The 19,151-nt window shown below is 31.4% G+C and overlaps 1 protein-coding gene and 1 long non-coding RNA gene across 7 annotated transcripts; one reads left to right on the top strand and one right to left on the bottom strand.

Annotated features, from left to right (window-relative positions):
- Nucleotides 1-1,178: 1,178 nt before the first annotated feature.
- On the bottom strand, nucleotides 1,179-4,244 carry LOC114396550 (peptidyl-prolyl cis-trans isomerase CYP20-1-like). Its single transcript, XM_028358582.1, has 7 exons — nucleotides 4,089-4,244; nucleotides 3,749-3,827; nucleotides 2,852-2,899; nucleotides 2,738-2,761; nucleotides 2,122-2,304; nucleotides 1,936-2,011; nucleotides 1,179-1,635 (listed from the first exon to the last, which is right to left on the bottom strand). The coding sequence occupies exons 1-7, from the start codon at nucleotides 4,152-4,154 to the stop codon at nucleotides 1,497-1,499; spliced, it is 615 nt and encodes a 204-aa protein (XP_028214383.1). The 5' UTR covers nucleotides 4,155-4,244; the 3' UTR covers nucleotides 1,179-1,496.
- Nucleotides 4,245-16,696: 12,452 nt separating this feature from the next.
- LOC114396094 lies at nucleotides 16,697-18,933 on the top strand. Of its 6 annotated transcripts, none has more exons than XR_003663217.1 (8): nucleotides 16,697-16,771; nucleotides 16,862-17,001; nucleotides 17,553-17,607; nucleotides 17,712-17,794; nucleotides 17,906-18,062; nucleotides 18,156-18,209; nucleotides 18,321-18,396; nucleotides 18,503-18,933. It is a non-coding gene; the product is annotated as an uncharacterized LOC114396094 (long non-coding RNA). The 6 variants fall into 6 exon arrangements; XR_003663215.1 differs by having other exon boundaries at nucleotides 16,862-17,479; XR_003663216.1 differs by having other exon boundaries at nucleotides 17,553-17,794.
- The last annotated feature ends 218 nt before the right edge of the window (nucleotides 18,934-19,151 follow it).

Here is a 19,151-nt window from a genome sequence, read left to right as displayed (position 1 = left end):
AGAGTTCTTATAGAAATTGTTTATATAAAAAATTATAACCAAGGTTGTTTAACCATTAAAAAAAATCTACCTCAAAGTGGACTTTTTTGTATGAGTTGAGAGATTAAATGAGATCCATTAAATTAAGAATTCAAGTTGTATTTTGCCGTATCAGTAAATTTTAAGGATCTCTTTACAAACGTCTTCTGTTGAAGGCTGGTCCAATTTTAATATATCATCTCCTTTTTGCCTTTAAATAAAAGAGTAAAATTTAATGATGTTTTTAAATTTTATGTGGCAACAAAAAACTTACTAAGTTAAGAACCCAAATTAAGTTCTTGTATAGGAGATGCTCTTACGACAACAAACATTTTATTGCACCGAGTAAGGTCGACTATAGGGATCATGTAATTGTACTTGGTTAAAAACTAAGTTTTCAATATTCTTATAACATTTTTCATTGTTATTCTTGGTCTTTGCACATTAAGATTACATTGATTTTTTTTATAAAAAAAATTATTGTTCGATGTCAAATCAATATCTCTTCATACACTATCATTTCTTATTTAATCCTCCCTTATTTGACTATCTATTTTATCATTCTTATTTATATTATTATTTTTTAAGTTTTTTCTTATTGTCTCTTTAAAGCTCAACATTAATGGTAACAAAAACTTAAGACTCATTTTTTTTATATACATGATGACCGTTATTAGATATTATATTCAACTTTTATTTCTTGCCACAAGGAAATGGTATGTATTAGTATACTTGAATTTCTAGCACTTATAACTTGTAGCTAGAATCCGTCTTCTTTTTGCGTTCCTTGCAAAAGCAAATACCTGTTTGCGGGGGGGGGAGGGGATTCCCCTTAAAGTTAAATGTATTCGACTAATGTGCAAATTAGCTTTTCATTCTCCTAATTCAAACTAGTTTTTCTCACTAATTTTCACCAATTATAGGCCAAGTTTTTGCTCCACCAATTTTTAGAATTAAAAAAGTTTATCCAGTTCGAATATTATCATTGTTTACTAAAATTGTAAAACCATACAAGTGTACTTAAAAAAAATCATCTTAACCATAAATTATAATTTGTTGGTTAAAATAAACTATTCTTAAAGGAACATGCTCTCATCATGAAAGTTTATATTAACTTCTTTGACTGTAGCTAAAACCACAGTGAGGACTAAAGGGTCAAATTGCAACATAACTGCAGAACATAAATTGATTTTGTGCCAATTTTTTTTCCTAGCTCAAGATACTCCACATTAAGGGCAGCTGCTAATATTCAACAGCCATGTTCACTTAGATTTCCCTCTACAATGTTCATGTTCACAAATGCCATTTTCCATATTATCATTAGGGGGAAAAACTTTATCTAATAAGTATCACAAACATACAACTAGTCATTGATCTATTAGAACATGCTTATAAAAGATAAGTAGTCTCGTAGATGGAATTGAAATGAAAACTGGGAACACCTTCAACAAGTCCTGATTGAGAATCAAGAAGTACAATTATAGAGGGAGTTCACCACTGTCAACAATCACAACCTTGCTCTTGGGAGTGCCACTTTGTGTTCCTTCAGCTTCAATCTTGTAAACAACATCCATTCCAGAAAGAACTTTACCAAAAACAACATGCCTTCCGTCCAACCTATCAAATAGATGTATACATTAGTAGTTAGTAATGCATGGCAACAACATTTATGACAAAAGGAATACCAAAGAAACTCGTTCATATATCTAAAGTCACACTGCACAATCTGCCTAAATGGTTACAGGAAATACAGGCCTTCATAAATTGATGTACATCATAAAATCATAGCAGAATCGAAGTATTATGCACTACAAATATGCTTTAATGAAAAGAGAAAAATGATTCAGTAAGCAGTAGAACATAAGATTTTGATATTTGTTTTCTTCTGCAATAAGTTATTGATCTAGATTTAATTACCAGCTAGTTGTCACAGTTGTAATGAAAAATTGTGAACCATTGGTATTAGGACCAGCATTTGCCATTGATAGAAGTCCTGTTCATAAATAAAATAATAAAAAAGATTTAATCCCATCATAGATTCATTTGAATTAATGTTTTGCCAACACTATAACAATAAAAAGGAGGGGAAAAAAAGAATATCACCTGGTCCAGTATGCTTTAACTTGAAGTTCTCATCAGCAAACTTCTCTCCGTAAATTGATTCTCCACCCATTCCATTTCCTTGTGTAAAATCACCTCCTTGAAGCATAAAGCTAGGAATAATTCTATGGAATGAGCTACCTTTGTAATGGAGAGGCTTTCCACTTTTACCAGTTCCCTTTTCCCCTAATAATTTGGACCAAACAAGAGTAAAAATGTAAAATTGAGTATATAATATATTTTAATTTTAAAGATGAACATAGGCACCTTATAAATTCAAACAGTGATATCATCATCTAATATTATTAAGAAAGGGAGGAGGAAATGTCAATACAAGTATACAACTCAAACATAAGTGAAAAGAAACAAGTGAACAACACATAATCCACCTTGTCTCTAAGAACTAGACTATGTCCTAATACATCGGTCCTCTATTTGTTCTCATACGTAGAGCAGTCTAATTAGGCCAATTGTTACTCATCAGTTCTTACATTGAAAGAATCTATTTATTCACTTATTTCTGTAAAATAGCTGAAGAAGAAACCCTTATATAGGAATTGAAACAAGTTATTCGATTATATGATAAAACAATATATTGAAGCAGCAAAAACAAGCTCACCTGTGCAAAGTGCTCGGAAGTTTTCTGCAGAAATGGAAATCAAAAAAAGGCTTTAGTTAACGTTAACAGTGATCATTGAGAAGAATCAAAGCACAGAGAACTTGAAAACCCAACCTGCAGTTTTTGGAACAGCCTTCCCATAAAGACCCATTACAATACGACCTGGAAAGTCAATCATCATCGCATAAATACCAAAGGTCCATATTTGAAACTCAAAATTCTGGGGAAAAGAAATAATGAAACACCAACTCTGTTATAGAACACCATTGCGGTCTATGTGCCACCATAGTGGGCCTCCCTTAACAAACTATGGCGGTGTCATTTAACAACACTACACCAACTTATCTATCAACAATAGCAGAAATGGACTGTGACCACAGGTGAATTTGAGTTGCCATTCTGGGAAGGGTTTTAGTATCTAACCACCATCCCCAACCTAAGGGTTATCTTACAGCTTTACCTATGAGGATACCTGATCAAGGAAAAAAAACCTATACCTCTAACAACGACAATTTTCTCACCTATCAATTCTCTAGCAGAGATAAGTTCTCCCTAAATTCTACCTTCCAAGTTTCAATTTTACATATATAGGGAAATAGGGAATTCTGATCATTTGGGATTTTGCAATGAGGATTCATTAATAAGAAAAGAATCCACACACACACACACACACTTCCAGTTCCACTCCCATCACATCACCACGAAATCCCAAATCACTTCCACTAATCAAATACCAAACTTATTTAACCAATATTTCACTTTATATGAATCAGTGATTCCTGCCATTAGGTAGATTGCTGGTTAAATAAGTTTTAATATTTGGTCATGGGAAATGATTTATGTGAAAGTGTAAGCAAAAAACTAAAATTGAATTTTTAGAAGATTACTCTAAGCAGAAATAAGTCTACTCAATCATCTCACTTTACTTAGAATCATATCAACGAAAGCAAAGCATAGACACAACACAGAGTGAATAAAAGGCGTAAGGAGGAATTAATTAAGCTCAATGACCTGCTTCTTTTCCATTAATCTCAACATCAAAGTAAACCTTGTGGGTCACCTCCTTCAAATCCTCCTTCGATTTCTTCGCCTGTGAATGTGAACCCACACATTGGCCACAAAATTAAAAAAATTAAAAATGGGGGGAAGAGAATAAATGTGTAACAAAACCCAATTGCAATTAACATATTTTTCATTAACATGGAATTTTATTTTACATTAAGATGATATCATAACAGATTTTCCCTCTGACAAAAATGAATCTCGATCTCAAGCTCAATTGTTGACCCATTATTCCCTTGATCCCAGAGAGATTGGAGTAAATCTAAAATTTGAATAGGGAAATTGAGACCTGGATGAGAGCTAGGGTTCCGAAGAGGAGCAGTGTAAAGAGCAGCAACGACGTCGTTTTCGCCATTCTTTCTCCGATCTTAGTGTCGCCGCTACAGCTATGAGAGTGTGTGTGATGTGAGTGAGACACAATAAACGATGTTGGGGATTGTCCTTATATATATGAGAAAGTCTCGCTTTTCTTTCGTCATCTCAACCAATCAATGTGCGACACGTAAGCATTTCGTTGAAGAAATTGCGTGATCTAATTTGTTGATTACCTGGGCTCCTTCCATTTCGGGCCATCAATATTGTTTCCACTAACAAATTCTGGCTATTGCTAGTTACATTTTCCTTTTTTACTTCTACACTCCTTCTCTTTTTCCCCCCTCCAAACTACCCTCATGTTTTTCTACCTCCCTCTCGTATAATCCTTTCTAACTGTTACACATCTCAGATACTCAGCACTTCAATTGCCAACACAATTTTGCAATATTTTCCTAAAAATCAAAGGTTTATCAAAGGGGGTGTCCCTCTCGTATAATCCTTTCTAACTGTTACACATCTCAGATACTCAGCACTTCAATTGCCAACACAATTTTGCAATATTTTCCTAAAAATCAAAGGTTTATCAAAGGGGGTGTGCTTTGTAATTTGGGAAGAAGAATAATACTGTATTAGGATAATTTGGAAAAAAATATTAAAAAAAGGAATAGGGTGAAAAAATAAAAACACCCATTGTATCCTCCTCTCATTGCTAGTGTCCACCCAAAGGGAACCCCTGCAAATTTGGTCTAACTTATCATAAATTGCATTGCATGCATGGGGATTGAACTCAAAGTTGCTTTAGTTAGAGTTAGTCTTCCAATTACTAAGCCTTTTTTGCACTCTCTCCACAATATAATTATAAGAGGACTTTGATACTCTCTTGTGATGAAGATTTATCCCCGCGTATCTCCCTTAATCATATGTTCTTTGGAAACTCAAACCATGACTGATTTTCTTCTCTAACACTCCTTTGCACATTTTGAGAAAAGAAAACTCAAGTTTTCTCCTTTCTGACTTTTTCTCTGGAACTTTAATAGAATAACCCCAAGCATGCTGAAATAACTTCCACGTGATCCATAGAAGCTTCCGCAAAAAGAATTAAATCATCAGTAAATGTTAGGTAAGAAATTGAAGGACCATTTTTCCCCACTTTAAAGGGTCTCCAGAATTTTCTCTACATCGCCACTGAAATAATATGACTCAACCTCTCCATGCATAGGACAAAAACGTAAGGAGATAAAAGATCTCCTTGCCTTATTCCTCTTGTTTGATGGAATTCTTCTAAAGCCTCCCCATTCTAGAGCATTTTAATAGTTGAAGTAGTTATATAATGGAAAACAACATCTATAGAATTTGAGCGTAGGCTTACCTCTTTGAGAGTATCAGTGATGAAATCCCAACTTAATCTATCATAAGCTTTCTCAAGGTCTATTTTGATAGTCATTCAACCTTTTTCCCCTTTTTTCATCTTCATAGAGTGAATGGTCTCTTGTGTGATGATGATATTGTCCCTACTCTGTCTATTAGGCACAAAACTACCCTGACTTGGACTCACCAGCTTCTCCATCACTTCTCTTAATCTAGACACCAATATCTTAGTACATAATTTATACGAAACATTACAAAGACTAATGGGTCTAAATTGGAAGAGTTTGCTAGCATGGTCAACTTTAGGAATAAGAGTAATTAAAGTAATATTCAATTTTCTGACCTCAGAAGGATTTATGAAAAGATGTCTGTTAGAACAAAGGATGAAAGTTTAAAAAAAAAGAAAGGAAAAAAAAAGACTTCAAGTTCCACATCGCTAAGGATAAACATTTGAATAGTGTTTCACTCCCTATATATAGAGAGCTCATTTTTTCTTTTTTCCTTATCCTAGTTGAGAAGCATTTTCTCAACTTTTCTTTCTCCCTCCCATATTTCAGCTGATGTATTTTCGACAAACTTCTCCTTCTTTCTTTTTGTTGCTCTAAAATTTTGGTTGACTTTAAGAGTGATTTTTTAAGTCACATTTTTCGGTTGGCTTTAAGAGTGATTTTGTAAGTCATATTTTTCGGTTGCCTTTAAGAGTGACTTTTTAAGTCACATTTTTCGGTTGACTATTAGAGTGACTTTTCAAGTTATATTTTCGGGTGGTTTTAGAGTGACTTTTCAAGTCATACAAGAGGGTGTAATTCTAGAAAATGTTTCCTCAGTGCAGTGGGAATCTTATACAGTGATCTGGGCTGTTTTATCCTGGGGACGTCGTGGTTGATAGTCTGCTTGCACAATTTTTGGCAGTGCCACAAAACGTCTTAAAAAAAGCGACATTGTTCGTGACTCAGCCAGTAATTTTTTCGGTTTGCCATAAAATATTGTTACAACAATGTCTCACATAAAGAAGGACCTACCTCCTCCCATTGGCTCTGGTAGAATAAAGCTTGGAAACCATCTTCACCGGGAGCCTTATAACTACCCATAAGGAACACAAATCTCCTCATTTCTTCATCTGATATCTCTTTGCTCAAAATATCAATCTCATTGTCTTCCAATGGAGGAAATCTTCCTTTGAGACAAAAAGTCTCAAGAATATCATGTTGGGTAAATAAATTTTTGAAAAAATCAGTCACCATCCCCTCCATTAAAGTTGAATCTGCCACCCAGTTCCCATCTTCATCCATCAAGTGAGAAATAACATTTTTTTGCCTTCTGATAATGGTTGTATAGTCAAAATAACACGAGTTCTTACCCCCGTACTTCAACCATTTGCACTTGAATTTTCGGAACCATAAAAGTTTTTCTTGGAACATAACATCCTCTAGCTTTTTCCACAAATCTTTTTTGCAACAAGGATAAAAAAATATTAGGACTCTCATTGAGCTTCTTGTCAATACCCTTCAGTCTCCTATGCAACATCTATTTCTTTTTGAAAATACTGCTAAATACATTCTTATTCCAATCTTTAAGTAAATTGGTCAAAGAATAAATATTTGTATTCCATTCATCATCTCTTTTCCAGCTATTATCCACTACCCCTTTCAAACCTGGGTGAGTGAGTGAGGCAACCTAGAATCTAAATGGACTTATCCTTTTATTAGGAGGAACCCCAACATCAAGGTTCAGAAGAAGATGTTTATGATCTGACTTGTACTGATACAAGTGGGTGACTATGGCTCTGGGAAACTGCAACCTCCAAGCCTGATTCATAATCAACCTATCAAGTCTCATAGATAAATCTCCCCTTGACCATGTAAAATTAGGTCCTTCAAACCGAGCATCCAAAAGGTGACAATATTCCATGACTTTTCTAAATGCCCTCACCACCCTATGGCTAGGATATTCAACACCACCATTTCTGTCTGATTCATGTAAAATTGTATTAAAGTCCTCGATAATAGGCCAGGGCACCACCATATGGTCACTATATGTCCTTAAAAAATTCCTTAGACTAGATCTCATTGAAGGAACATGACTACCGTAGATTGTTGTAAAATACTAGAGCTCTAGCTTGTTGATCTTTCTTCACTTCTAAATACATAAACTGAGCATTTTCCTCCAATATTTTAATTTGCCACACATCAGAATTCCACATGTACCACAACCGCCTTGACTGGCCATTTGAAGCAATAACATGATGAGCATTAAACTTCATCCTTTTGATAATGGATTTCGGTTTTTGCACATTAGCATGATTTTCTAAGAGGAAACATAAAGACACCTTATAATTATCAATTAAATCGTTCATCAAGGCTATTGATACTCCTGCATATTTCGATGATTGTTTATCTGATAAATCAGCGTGTTGTTTCCCACATGTTTCAATCACTTTAGCTTCTCTCCTGGCCCAACTTTCTTTTTCATCTCCTTTTGGGCTTCCAAACTTTCAAAGTATTCTCTAAAATTTTGAACATTGACCTACCAGTCTCCTATTTCATTTTTTTATTCTTATTTGTTGTTTTTGCATGTCCTCCTACATTTACTCCCCTTATTGCGTCTTTCCCCACATTCTTCCTAGGATTTCTTTAACCAATAACCGAGGGCCATAAATGCAGATTCCATTTTAGAAGTATCATCCACATTATTCGTAACTAGTATCTTACGATTAGTCTTCATAACTCCCTTATTATTGGTCTTAACTGCACTATTTTCCTGTTTGTTCTTTGTCATTGCCGTCGTGCTAATCTATTCAACCACCGTCATTTTTCGTGCACCATCATGTCTGAACTCCCTGTTTCCGCACCATGAACACAATCTCTCTCCCTATGTCCATATCGACCACATTTGAAGCAAACTACATGCAACCCTTCATACTGCATATTAAGTAGATATTCTCTAACAATTGCCTTTGGTTGTAATGGTTTATCTAGATCCAATTCCACACAAATTCTTGCAAACTTGCCTCGAGATTGAATGGTTGTTACCTTATCTATCTTTAGCATCTCCCCCAACGTGGAACCTAACCTCCATAGAAACTTCTCGTTAAACAAGTTCAATTGGAAGCTCTAGGATACGAATCCACACTACCAGTTTTCTCCCCATTAAAGTGTTAGCCAAAAATAAAGGTCTCCATATTTGCACCACGATGTAGTGATCAACAATCATCCATGGCCCTTTCATAAAAGCATGATTGTAGTCCTCATCTGACGTAAACAACACTTGATAATAATCACGTGGAACATCGATAATCTTTATAGACCCCTTCCTTGCCAATCACGGTTCAGCTTTGCTTCAAGGTGGTGAAACCCTATTCTCTTCTCAAGTACTATAACCATAAGAGAACCCTTCCAAGGCTTACATCGATCAAAAAATTCCTCATCAGATATAGGAACCTCTAGGAATCTCTCCATATCATCCTTTGATATAGGTGGTGGTGGTATCTCCTTATCTTGGCTACCATAACACCTACCATCAAATTCTGAAAATGAGATAGCCTATCCGCATGCAAGCAACTTCTCCTTATAAGGAGTCTTATTCTCCTCTCTTATATTCCCGTTGTCACACTCCATCTCATCACCCTCATCGGTTTTCCTTTTTACCTTTCTAGCACTCATAAGGAGGAGATCATCTTCCTCCTTAGAGCTCTCTTCCGAAACCCTAGCAAAGAACTCACACTTATTAGGAATGAAAGAAATGAACAATAGTTTTCGAATTCATTCATTCATCAAAATATTACAAAATTGATGTATTTATACAAAGATAGAAAATAACTAACTTAAGTAACCAACACTAACTTACTCAAATAACTTTTAATAACTATAACTTGAGTAACCAACTAACTTACTCAAATAATTTCTAGTAACTAACTAAATTAATTTTATGTCTAATAACACTCCATTCCCTATCAATGTTGTATATTCAGTTTATTTCTTTTACTGGTCTGATTACTTCTTTTCATGTTGTCCAGTCTCGATTTGGATATTTAATTTTAACTTTGTGAACAAATAGCAGGTAAGCACTAAGCACAACACAAGCCCAGTCTCACACCCTTTTTTAATCCTTTGATCTATCACAAAAAATGAGATCTTAACTAATCCAAAAATTTGATCAGGAGGTAACTAAAATCTGACCTAGAATTACATTTACCAATGATTAAACTCGATTATTACTCAAACAATTTAACTTTAACTTTAAGATATTAATCACTTTTATTCAACCACTTGGTTCAGGTTGACACCTCAATGTTAGGACGCTTTTCACGCTTGTATTGAACGTAGAGGTTTGAATAAAACCAACAGCTTATAAAGTCACAAATTTTATTGTGTTTACGAAATACTCCATGCCACTTACAGATCAAAATTAAACCAACAATAAACTTTTTATGTCTGGGTCGGGAGGCATGGTACCTTCATCCTTGAATGATTTATGATCTCTAATCAGTGCCAAATCCAGAATTTTTTTTAGGGGTGACAAGAAATATTTTCTAATATTTTCACAAAAGTAAAATATCACAAGGTGTTATAAAATATATAATATCATAATAAAAGAAATCTAAGTACTTAAGTTTCTACAAATTATAATGATCATTTATTTGTGTGATTATAGAAAAAAGAAGTATCTATCCTTACATAAGCGTATTACATAATTTGAAATATATATCTTTCCAGATTTGTTTAATCAATGTTTATTTATCTTTTATTCTTATTACTTTTATCTAATTTAATATATTATTATACTAATATCTTTAGAAAAAATATAACAATCTAATATATTAAAATAATTTAATCTATCTTTTCCTTAACTAAAAAATATATTTAGACAATATTTATCTAAATAATTATTAAATTATTTTTGGAATGTTACATGAAAGTATGTTCTATATAATGTGTGATATATATTTTTTTGTTAGTATAACAATAATGAGAATTAACCTAAATGATTTGGACTAATTTTTATGTTAAATGTATTATGTTTGTTTGGACTTTGAATTAAAAAAATCTAATATAAATAATATATAATCTTTTATGAAAGTAATATATATATATATATATATATATATATATATATTAATAAATAAATAAATAATCTAGTGGGAGCAATTGCCCCACATGATTATGTGTATCCGCCTGTGTCTCTAATGTTGCGTAGTGATAAATTTGAAACCTTCCTCCTCCACCAAAAAATTAAGGATGGCATAAAGTAGATTCGATTCAAATTAATTGGACCAGTTAAATTCAAATGCTGCAATAAAATGTGTGTAAAAGCAAAAGATAATGTGCGATTATCAAAAGAAAGTAAAAGATGATGTGTGATTACTATTTTTCTTTTTAACTTTCAATATTTGAAATCATTTTACGTCCCATTAATCCAAAATATAGAATTGAAATGATTTATTAAAGGGATAAATTTTCTTTCAACATTTTCTTACCAATTATATCAACACCAAGGCAATCCACTATACTTGACGAATAATAATAATTAAGGATGTGTTTGGTTTGTATTTTTATTTTATGTTTTTTCTGTTTTCATTTTCTAAAAATTGTTTTCATTTTTAAAAGATTAGAACTCTGAAAACATGTGTTGTTTGACTTCTTGTTTTCTGCTTTCAAGAAATAAAAATATTGAAAATGTGTTTTCAAAAGAAAATATATTTTTATATTTACTTAAAATTACATTCTTTATCACCGCGTTTTCATTTTACCCAAAATGAAATTTTTGCTTTCAACTGAAAATGAGATTTTATCGTTTCCTGTTTTTGGTTCGTTCGAGAAAATATTTTTACTGAAAATGTTTTTAAAAATCTAACCAAACGCATTTTTATCACCATTTTCTATTTCCAATAAAAATAAAAACAGATAAACCAAACACCCCCTAATAGACGAAGAGTTAAAAAGCATAATCATTATTTAATATTACTATTAATTAAATAAAAAATGAAATACCATGTCGACCAAAAAAAGATACTCATCTAACTTTCACTCTCCCCAAATAAATTCAATTGAATCACTCCATCATGTTCAGAGAAAATATTTTTACAACAAAGAAGCAATAAAACTTAGCATCTTGGTCACACAAACACTTGAAACACACATAAATCTAAGTTCATAAACTTTAGCAATTGCATTGATCTTTGAGTCCAATGAATTCAATTGAATCACTCCATCATGTTCATTCAAGAGAAAATATTTTTACAACCAAGTTGCATCTCTTCTCTCATGTTGCTCACAAGAAGAAAGGAGTTTAAAGGATAAATTATGTTTTTGATTATTAATAAATATTTAAATTTTATATTTTTATGATTTTTTTACATTGAATCTTTAATAAAATAATTTTATTTTTTCTTTTTTGACATTTTTTTAATCCCTGATAAATTAATAAATTTTATTTTTGTTCTATGATAAAAAAATATTCATTTGTTATTGGTCTTTTTCAAAATGACTAATAAAAAATAATTTTTTTATCAAAGAACAAACACAAAATTTACTATTTATTAGGAGCTAAAATAATATATTAAGAACTAAAAATAAAATTGTTATTTTATAAAAAAAAAAATTATTAAAAAACAAACATAAAAATTAAATATTTATAAAAAAATACAAATATATTTTAGCCTTCAAATAATTATATCTTTCATTATTATTCTTCTTCGGATATCATCTAACTTTTGAATCAGGTTGAAGAATGGAACAAGAATGGTGTGTTGACTCTCATGTATCTGCAGTGCAGAGGAAACCAACCATGAAGGAGCAACCAATGACATCCATCAATGGATGCCACGTGGAATGATGTCCTGTCTTGCATCACTGTGGTAGTGTCATTTTGGCTCCTTGGTTAGTTCATGCATGCTGAACTTCTTGTTCTCTGTCCACTTTCTCATTAGTACAACGGATTAGAACTTGTTTTAAGTTTTTAGTTAATTTAGGATGTATTTTATTTTCCGTTGAGAAGCTACAAACAAACGCACTTCATTTCAATGACACTACACGCATGAATTGGATTGAACGTGCATCGGAACACACTACCGGAAAACCAAACACATTCTTAGAATTGTTCAAAAAAATTAGTTTTAAAATAATAAGTATAATTATAACTATAACTAATTTTATATAAGTAGTTATAAAATTATAACTAGTTTTGTAGTTATTATATTGGTTTTTTTCCTAAATACACATTTTTTCTCCTACTTTTTTTCAAACTAAACTACTTTGTAATTTAATTTTTAATATATACTTGGAACTTTCTCTCTCCTTTTTGTTTTTTTTAATTTAAAATATTATAAAATATAAATATTATATTATATAATTTTTTTAATTGGTTTTAAAATTACTTATTTGTTAAATTAAATTTTATAATTTTTTTTATTTTTTTTAAAGAAAAAATATACAGATAAAGAAAAATAAAAAAATTGGATAAAATCAGAGTAAAATTTTTTAGTTACTTTGTATGTACTTTTGTAGTTAAATTTATGTGGTGTTGATATTTTTTTTGTTATGTTCGTTAATTTAAAAAAATAAGAAAATTAGTTAATAGTATTAAAATAAACTAAAAAACACAGTAAAAAAAATAATTGATACATCTATCTTATACAATAGACATAAAATTTCAAAGAGTAATAACTGTTGTATTAAAAAATATCTTTAAATAAAAATATTAAAAATATCTTTAAAAATATTTATTTAGCAGTTATTTTTTGCTTAAGTAATAAGAATTGATATTTTTATTATTTATGGCTTGCAGACATGAAAAGAAAAGATTAAAATATCCAAAAGATACTGATAACTACTAAATATGAACTATTTTTTATAATAAAAATATATTGAAAATATCTCTCAAGATATTTAATTACCAGTTATTTTTTTGCTGCCACTCGAATCAATGTGACAAGAATACGAATGAGATCAGTGGAGTGGGGTCATGGTCCAAGGAGAAAGAGGACGACAAAGAGTCATCTCGTTTTCAACTCGCATTTCTACTGGATGAAGAAGAAAATGAACGAAAAGTAGACAAAATATGGAATTTGACGACAACATGATCACAACAGAAACAATTGTCCTAAAATATCCTCATCTTAATTTCCTTAGTCAAGTGTAATTGTTTAAGTATTTTATTGATAATGCAATATAATGTTCTTTTATAAATAAGTTGTTAAACAAAAAGTCTTCTCATTTTTAATTAAATTTAATGACATAAATAAACTAATTATATTTAGTAATATAATTATATTACAAAATTCAAATTTTAAATAAAAATATTCACCTAAAAAATATGTTAAGTAAATTAAATAATAAAACAAAAATAATTATATTTAATAATATCATTTTCTTTAAAAAAAATTAAAAAAAAATTAAAAAAATTAATTTAATAAATAAGTAATTTTAAAACCAATTAAAAAACTATATAATATAATATTTATATTTTATAATATTTTAAATTAAAAAAACAAAAAGGAGAGAGAAAGTCCCAAGTAGTGTATATTGGTGTATATTGGAAATTAAATTGTAAAGTAGTGTAGATTGAGAAAAAGTAGAGGGAGAGAAGGTGTATTTACGGGAAAAAAAACCTTATTATAACGGTCAAAATGAACTGGTTCTGTTTATTAGGTCTGGTCCATCTTGATCCCTTCTTAAATTGATTAGTTCAATCTGATTCACTTAAAGTTGATTGTAGGAAAAAGTGATCTGACATACCACAAGTTTGGATTAAACTGATTGGTCCACAAACCCACTTAGAATAAAATAAAAAATATTTGTATTTTTTATAAAAAGAAAATTCAACAAAAAAATTACTTTTTTAGAAAAATATTAGTTAAATTAAAATTTTCACTATCTACACACCCCAACCAGACATATTATCACAAGCTAAAAGTCTAAAACAATAATAATAAATTTTAAAAATAGTCTTAAGCAAAACACTAAATATAGTAATGTTAACCGATATTATAAAATACTAAAAGTATATTTTAGGTGAGTTTTACTCTATATCTATTTAAATAAATAAAATATTTTAAAGTCGTAAAAAATATTACAAAATACTAATAGATTATTTTTTTAGGTGGATTAGGTAGGCCAACCCGACCCACCATGAGTTCAACTCAAGTGAACCAGGTCAAGTTTTATAACAACAGTGAAATTTTTTTCTTTCTTGGGCCTGACCCAAACTAGTGCTATGCTAGATTAATACATGAGTTTGAATTCATTTTGACAACTCTAATAATTATAACTATTTTAAATAACTTCCTTCTATTTAAAAAATAGTTATAATTATAAAATTATAACTAATTTTTATGGAAATAGTTATTTCAAATAACTTATTTTTATTCATTCATCAGTTATGTAATTAATTTTAAATATAACTGATTATATAATTAGTTTATTCATAACCAATTATATAGGTATTCATATCTTAAAAATAATAATTGATTATATCAAATTATAACTAATTATATAAAATTAGTTATGCTTATAGTTATAATAATTACTTATAATCTAATTACTTATTAATTGTGAGTATAGTTATATAAATAACTAAACCATGAGCAACCCTACAGCCACTTAAAGAAGTTGGAATGATCATATTTTCCATTTTCTTCTTCTAAGAGGTAAAGAATGGCAACTTTCAAGTGTTTTTTGATGAGTTTTTTATGCTTTTATAAATTTATAAAATCTTTGAAGTGTATATGTGATGTAAGCTCCATTGGAGCTTGTAGGCCTAGAATCTTCTTCATCAATGGATTCCTTTACTTCATGGAAGATGAATGACAGCGAAATGAAGAAGGAAGAGAGAGAGAGAGAGAGAGGAGACGCTACTTCAATGAGAAGATGAGTCTAGAAGAAGCTCACCACCATAGGAGGCCATGGATAAGAGCTTGGAGGAAGAAGGAGATGAATGAAGGGGGAGGAAGAGAAGAACACAAAATTTTGTGCTCAAGAGCTCTGAAATCTGAAGTTTAATTTTCAAATGATCAAAGTTGAAAAAATGCACATACATGATATCTATTTATAGCCTAAGTGTCACACAAAATTGGAGGGAAATTTGAATTTCAATTCAAATTTCACTTGAATTTGAAATTGAATTTGTGGAGCCAAACTTTGGAGCCAAAATTTTACTAATTATGATTAGTGAATTTTAGTTATGGTTCAGCCCACTAATCCAAGATCAATTCCAAGATTCCCCACTAAGTGTGCTTAGGTGTCATGAGACATGTAAAGCATGAAGGACATGTACAAAGTGTGACTATATAATGTGACAATGGGGTGTAGTAAGCAAATGCTCACCTCCCTCTCTAAAATTTAATTGGATTGGGCTTCTACCAATTCAATTAAATTTATTTCTCAACACCCACATCAAATATTCACTTAGTGCATGTGAAATTACAAAACTATCTCTTATACAAAAACTAGTTTGTGCCCTAAAATACAAGGGCTGAAAAATCCTATATTTCTAGGGTATCCTATCTACATTATGGAGTCCTAAATGCAAGGACCAAATATAATGACATTCTAGTCTAATATGTACAAAGATAATTAGACCCAACCTTGACCCATGGGCTCAGAAATCTATCCTGAAGTTCATGAGAATGCTAGGGCCTTCTTCAGCAACTCTAGCACAATCCTCTTGGAACCTCTTACTCATGACTTTAGTGACTGGTCTCTTCCTAGGGAGGATTGCATCAATATGTATGCTATTTTTTACATTTCCCCCCATTTAATTCCCTCTTAATGCCTTTTTTGTAATCAAGGTATGGAGAATTCATTCCACTATTTTCTTACGTGTCCGAGGAGTACTTCTGTGTGGGAGTTATCAGAAAACTTGAGTAAATGTGCCATGTTGTTATGGAGCCTGTGGAAACGGAGGAATGAGCTTTGGAATTTAGTGGAAGAAACTATTGCTAGTTTGGCATAGAGCTAAATCGATGCTGCAAGATTGGACTTTAGCCCAATCTACTCGAACAAAGTATCAGGTCACCATTTATCATAATGTTCCTTTCTGCATTAAACAAATTATAGAAATAGAAAAGCAATAATTCTCTTTGGTAAAAAAAATTAGAATAAATTATACTAACACTTTCTGACATCAAAATTCTTTGATATCCTCTCTTTTTTACCCTTACACTAATCCTTCTTAATTATTTGAAAAATATAATGCTGATATCATTTATATATTACAATGAAAGCACCAAAATTGTTAGGAACCAGAATAATCCTTTAGAATTGGAGGACTAAGGGCTTCCCAAACACAAAGGTGAGAAGAGAGAATTTTTCTGTATTTTTCTTATCTCCTTCTTACATGATTCATAAGTATTTATAACATCATATGGAGTGTTGTGTACAGGGCACTAACGGAAATGTAAAAGAATAACAGAAAAGCATAACCCAAAGGAAATGGAAAAGCATAACAGAATGGTAAATGGCAGATAACATCTCCTAGCCAAGCCAGCTCCTCAACCTATAGCATAATCTGTTGATGCCTTGGTGGGTTGATGCTTCTTTTGGGCCTTATGGTCCTCTACCTATCAACTGCATAAGGGAGTTGTTGTAAACGTTAAGTAATGCATAAGGGAGTTGTTGTAAACGTTAAGTAAAGCATGAAGTCATGTGCAATTTCAATATACCCTGGGAGGATGTTAGTGTAATTTGTTCTAATAATATCCTTAGTTACTCTACATGAATTTTATGTTTTTCTTTGCTTTCTTGTAATTGATTTGGAAATCAGGATGGTGTTGATTAACCAGTTTTGTGCTCATAGTCATAGCTTTAGATTCTTGTCTTATATAATGAAATGGGAAATTTGTTAACCAAATTGAGTGCGAATTATTTGTTTTGCCTATCTTTCTTACAAGCAGCATGCTTTGCTCTTGCTCTTGGCTTTTGTGGGTCTGCAAATTTACAATTGGGACCCTACTGCTCACGTTTGATAAAAATCAACTCAATGTTAGTGCAGTCTATGAAGGTGATTGATTGAAGTTTGATTAACATAGATTGCATACATTATATGTACTCACTAATCTTACATAAACATGCAGGAAGAAAAAGGCTTGTTGAGTGGAAAGAGGACCCATTATTCCCTAATGCAACATTGTACTGGAATACTATCTCACAGTAAAAGCTGTGCTCATATGCTCCATACTTTTTCTTTTTATTATGATCTTATCATCTGTATTATTTGTCTATTTTAATTCCAGGAAGTGGCAGCATCACATAGAAAATATCACAATCATTTACTTATTATGTGGCAGTTGACAATATGAACCTTCAAAATGTAGAGGTATTTATTGAAACAATCAGTACTATGATCAAATATATATTTATATTCTTCATTCAACTTCAAATATATGGTATTACCATGACAACATAAAATGGTAACATCTACATACAGGTAGAATAGAACTTCTCTTCGAATGCACTTATCTAGTATCTACAATACATCCTTCACAAGCCATAGATGTTCTTTGTATAATGGTTTACGTGTATTATTAAACCTTGTTCTTTTGGAGTCAAACACTGCAATATTAACAACTCCAGGTGACAGAGAGGTAAATGGATCCAACTTTCTTAGTTTTTTGGTCAGTTGATCACCATCTAATTGTTTTGACTTTCTATTGGATTATATTTTACCAATTTTGTAGGTGGATTTGTGTCACAGCATAACTCTTCTGCACTAATTCACATGTAATCCAACGGTTAGGCACATTAGTTGTCCATATATATAGCATTTCCCTAATCTAAATACTATCCTATCCTGTATATGGAGGTCTCAAAATCTGTTTAACTTCAACTGATCTATCTTTCAGAGTGTTTCTGATGAAGAAAGGTTTGATGTGAATGTATCTTATGAACAAAGATGGATCATATATTTAACAGGATCAGGTAGTATAATTAACTTTCAAAATCTCTTTAATTAGATAAAAGAATTTCGTCAAATTTTTTTGGAAAGGACTCAATTTATTAAATGTACATCATGTGATTAATACAGGTGTGGTACCCGTGCTAGTCTTACTTGCCCTGAAAATCTTCAAAATGTTCCAAACTAATGGCGAAGAAAGGGAAGAATTCCAACAAGTGCAACTGATTTTAGAACAAGCTCCACTACTGCCTAGTAAAGATGATGTTCTTCCAAGTTGGGGTTCATCTGATGAATCTCTCTCTAATGAAGAAGAGGATCTCACAATGTGGCTTGCATTGCAGGGAATTCTTCTATGGAAGGAAAGTCATCAAGGGAAGGGGAGACTAGCAATGACCTCTAGCATTTGTATGCCATTTGCTTTGATGCTCAAAGGGATTGCTTCTTTCTCCCATGTGGTCATTGGGTGGCATGCTTTCCATTTGGAACTAGTTACACATTACTTTTATATTTAGGCCAAATGACTTATTTAGTCTTTTATTTTATTTTTTTGTTCACTTTAATCCTTTATGTTTTAAAAAAATGATCCTTCCATCTATTTTGAGCTAACACCGTTAATAATTTTTTAAAATTGACAATTAAAAACTGTCACAAAATATATCATTTTTTTTTCTTCTTCTTCTATCTCCTTTATTCTCCCGATTCTTCACTAGACAACACACGGCCAACAGAGGTTTCATAAGCTTATGTGTATTGGATCTGAGCACATTGTCTTCAACTT

The sequence above is a fragment of the Glycine soja genome, chromosome 18 (genome assembly GCF_004193775.1).
Source record: "Glycine soja cultivar W05 chromosome 18, ASM419377v2, whole genome shotgun sequence".
NCBI classification, from domain to species: Eukaryota; Viridiplantae; Streptophyta; class Magnoliopsida; order Fabales; family Fabaceae; genus Glycine; species Glycine soja.
Note: the sequence above shows the minus strand (reverse complement) of the source record. Positions and strands in the feature narration are given on the sequence as shown.

Coding starts and splice junctions, on each gene's coding strand:
- LOC114396550 (XM_028358582.1), bottom strand. CDS start 4,154: ATGGCGAAAACGACGTCGTTGCTGCTCTTTACACTGCTCCTCTTCGGA. Junction 3,828..4,088: donor GAACCCTAGCTCTCATCCAG/GTCTCAATTTCC, acceptor TCACATTCACAG/GCGAAGAAATCGAAGGAGGA. Junction 2,305..2,737: donor CTTCCGAGCACTTTGCACAG/GTGAGCTTGTTT, acceptor CCAAATTATTAG/GGGAAAAGGGAACTGGTAAA.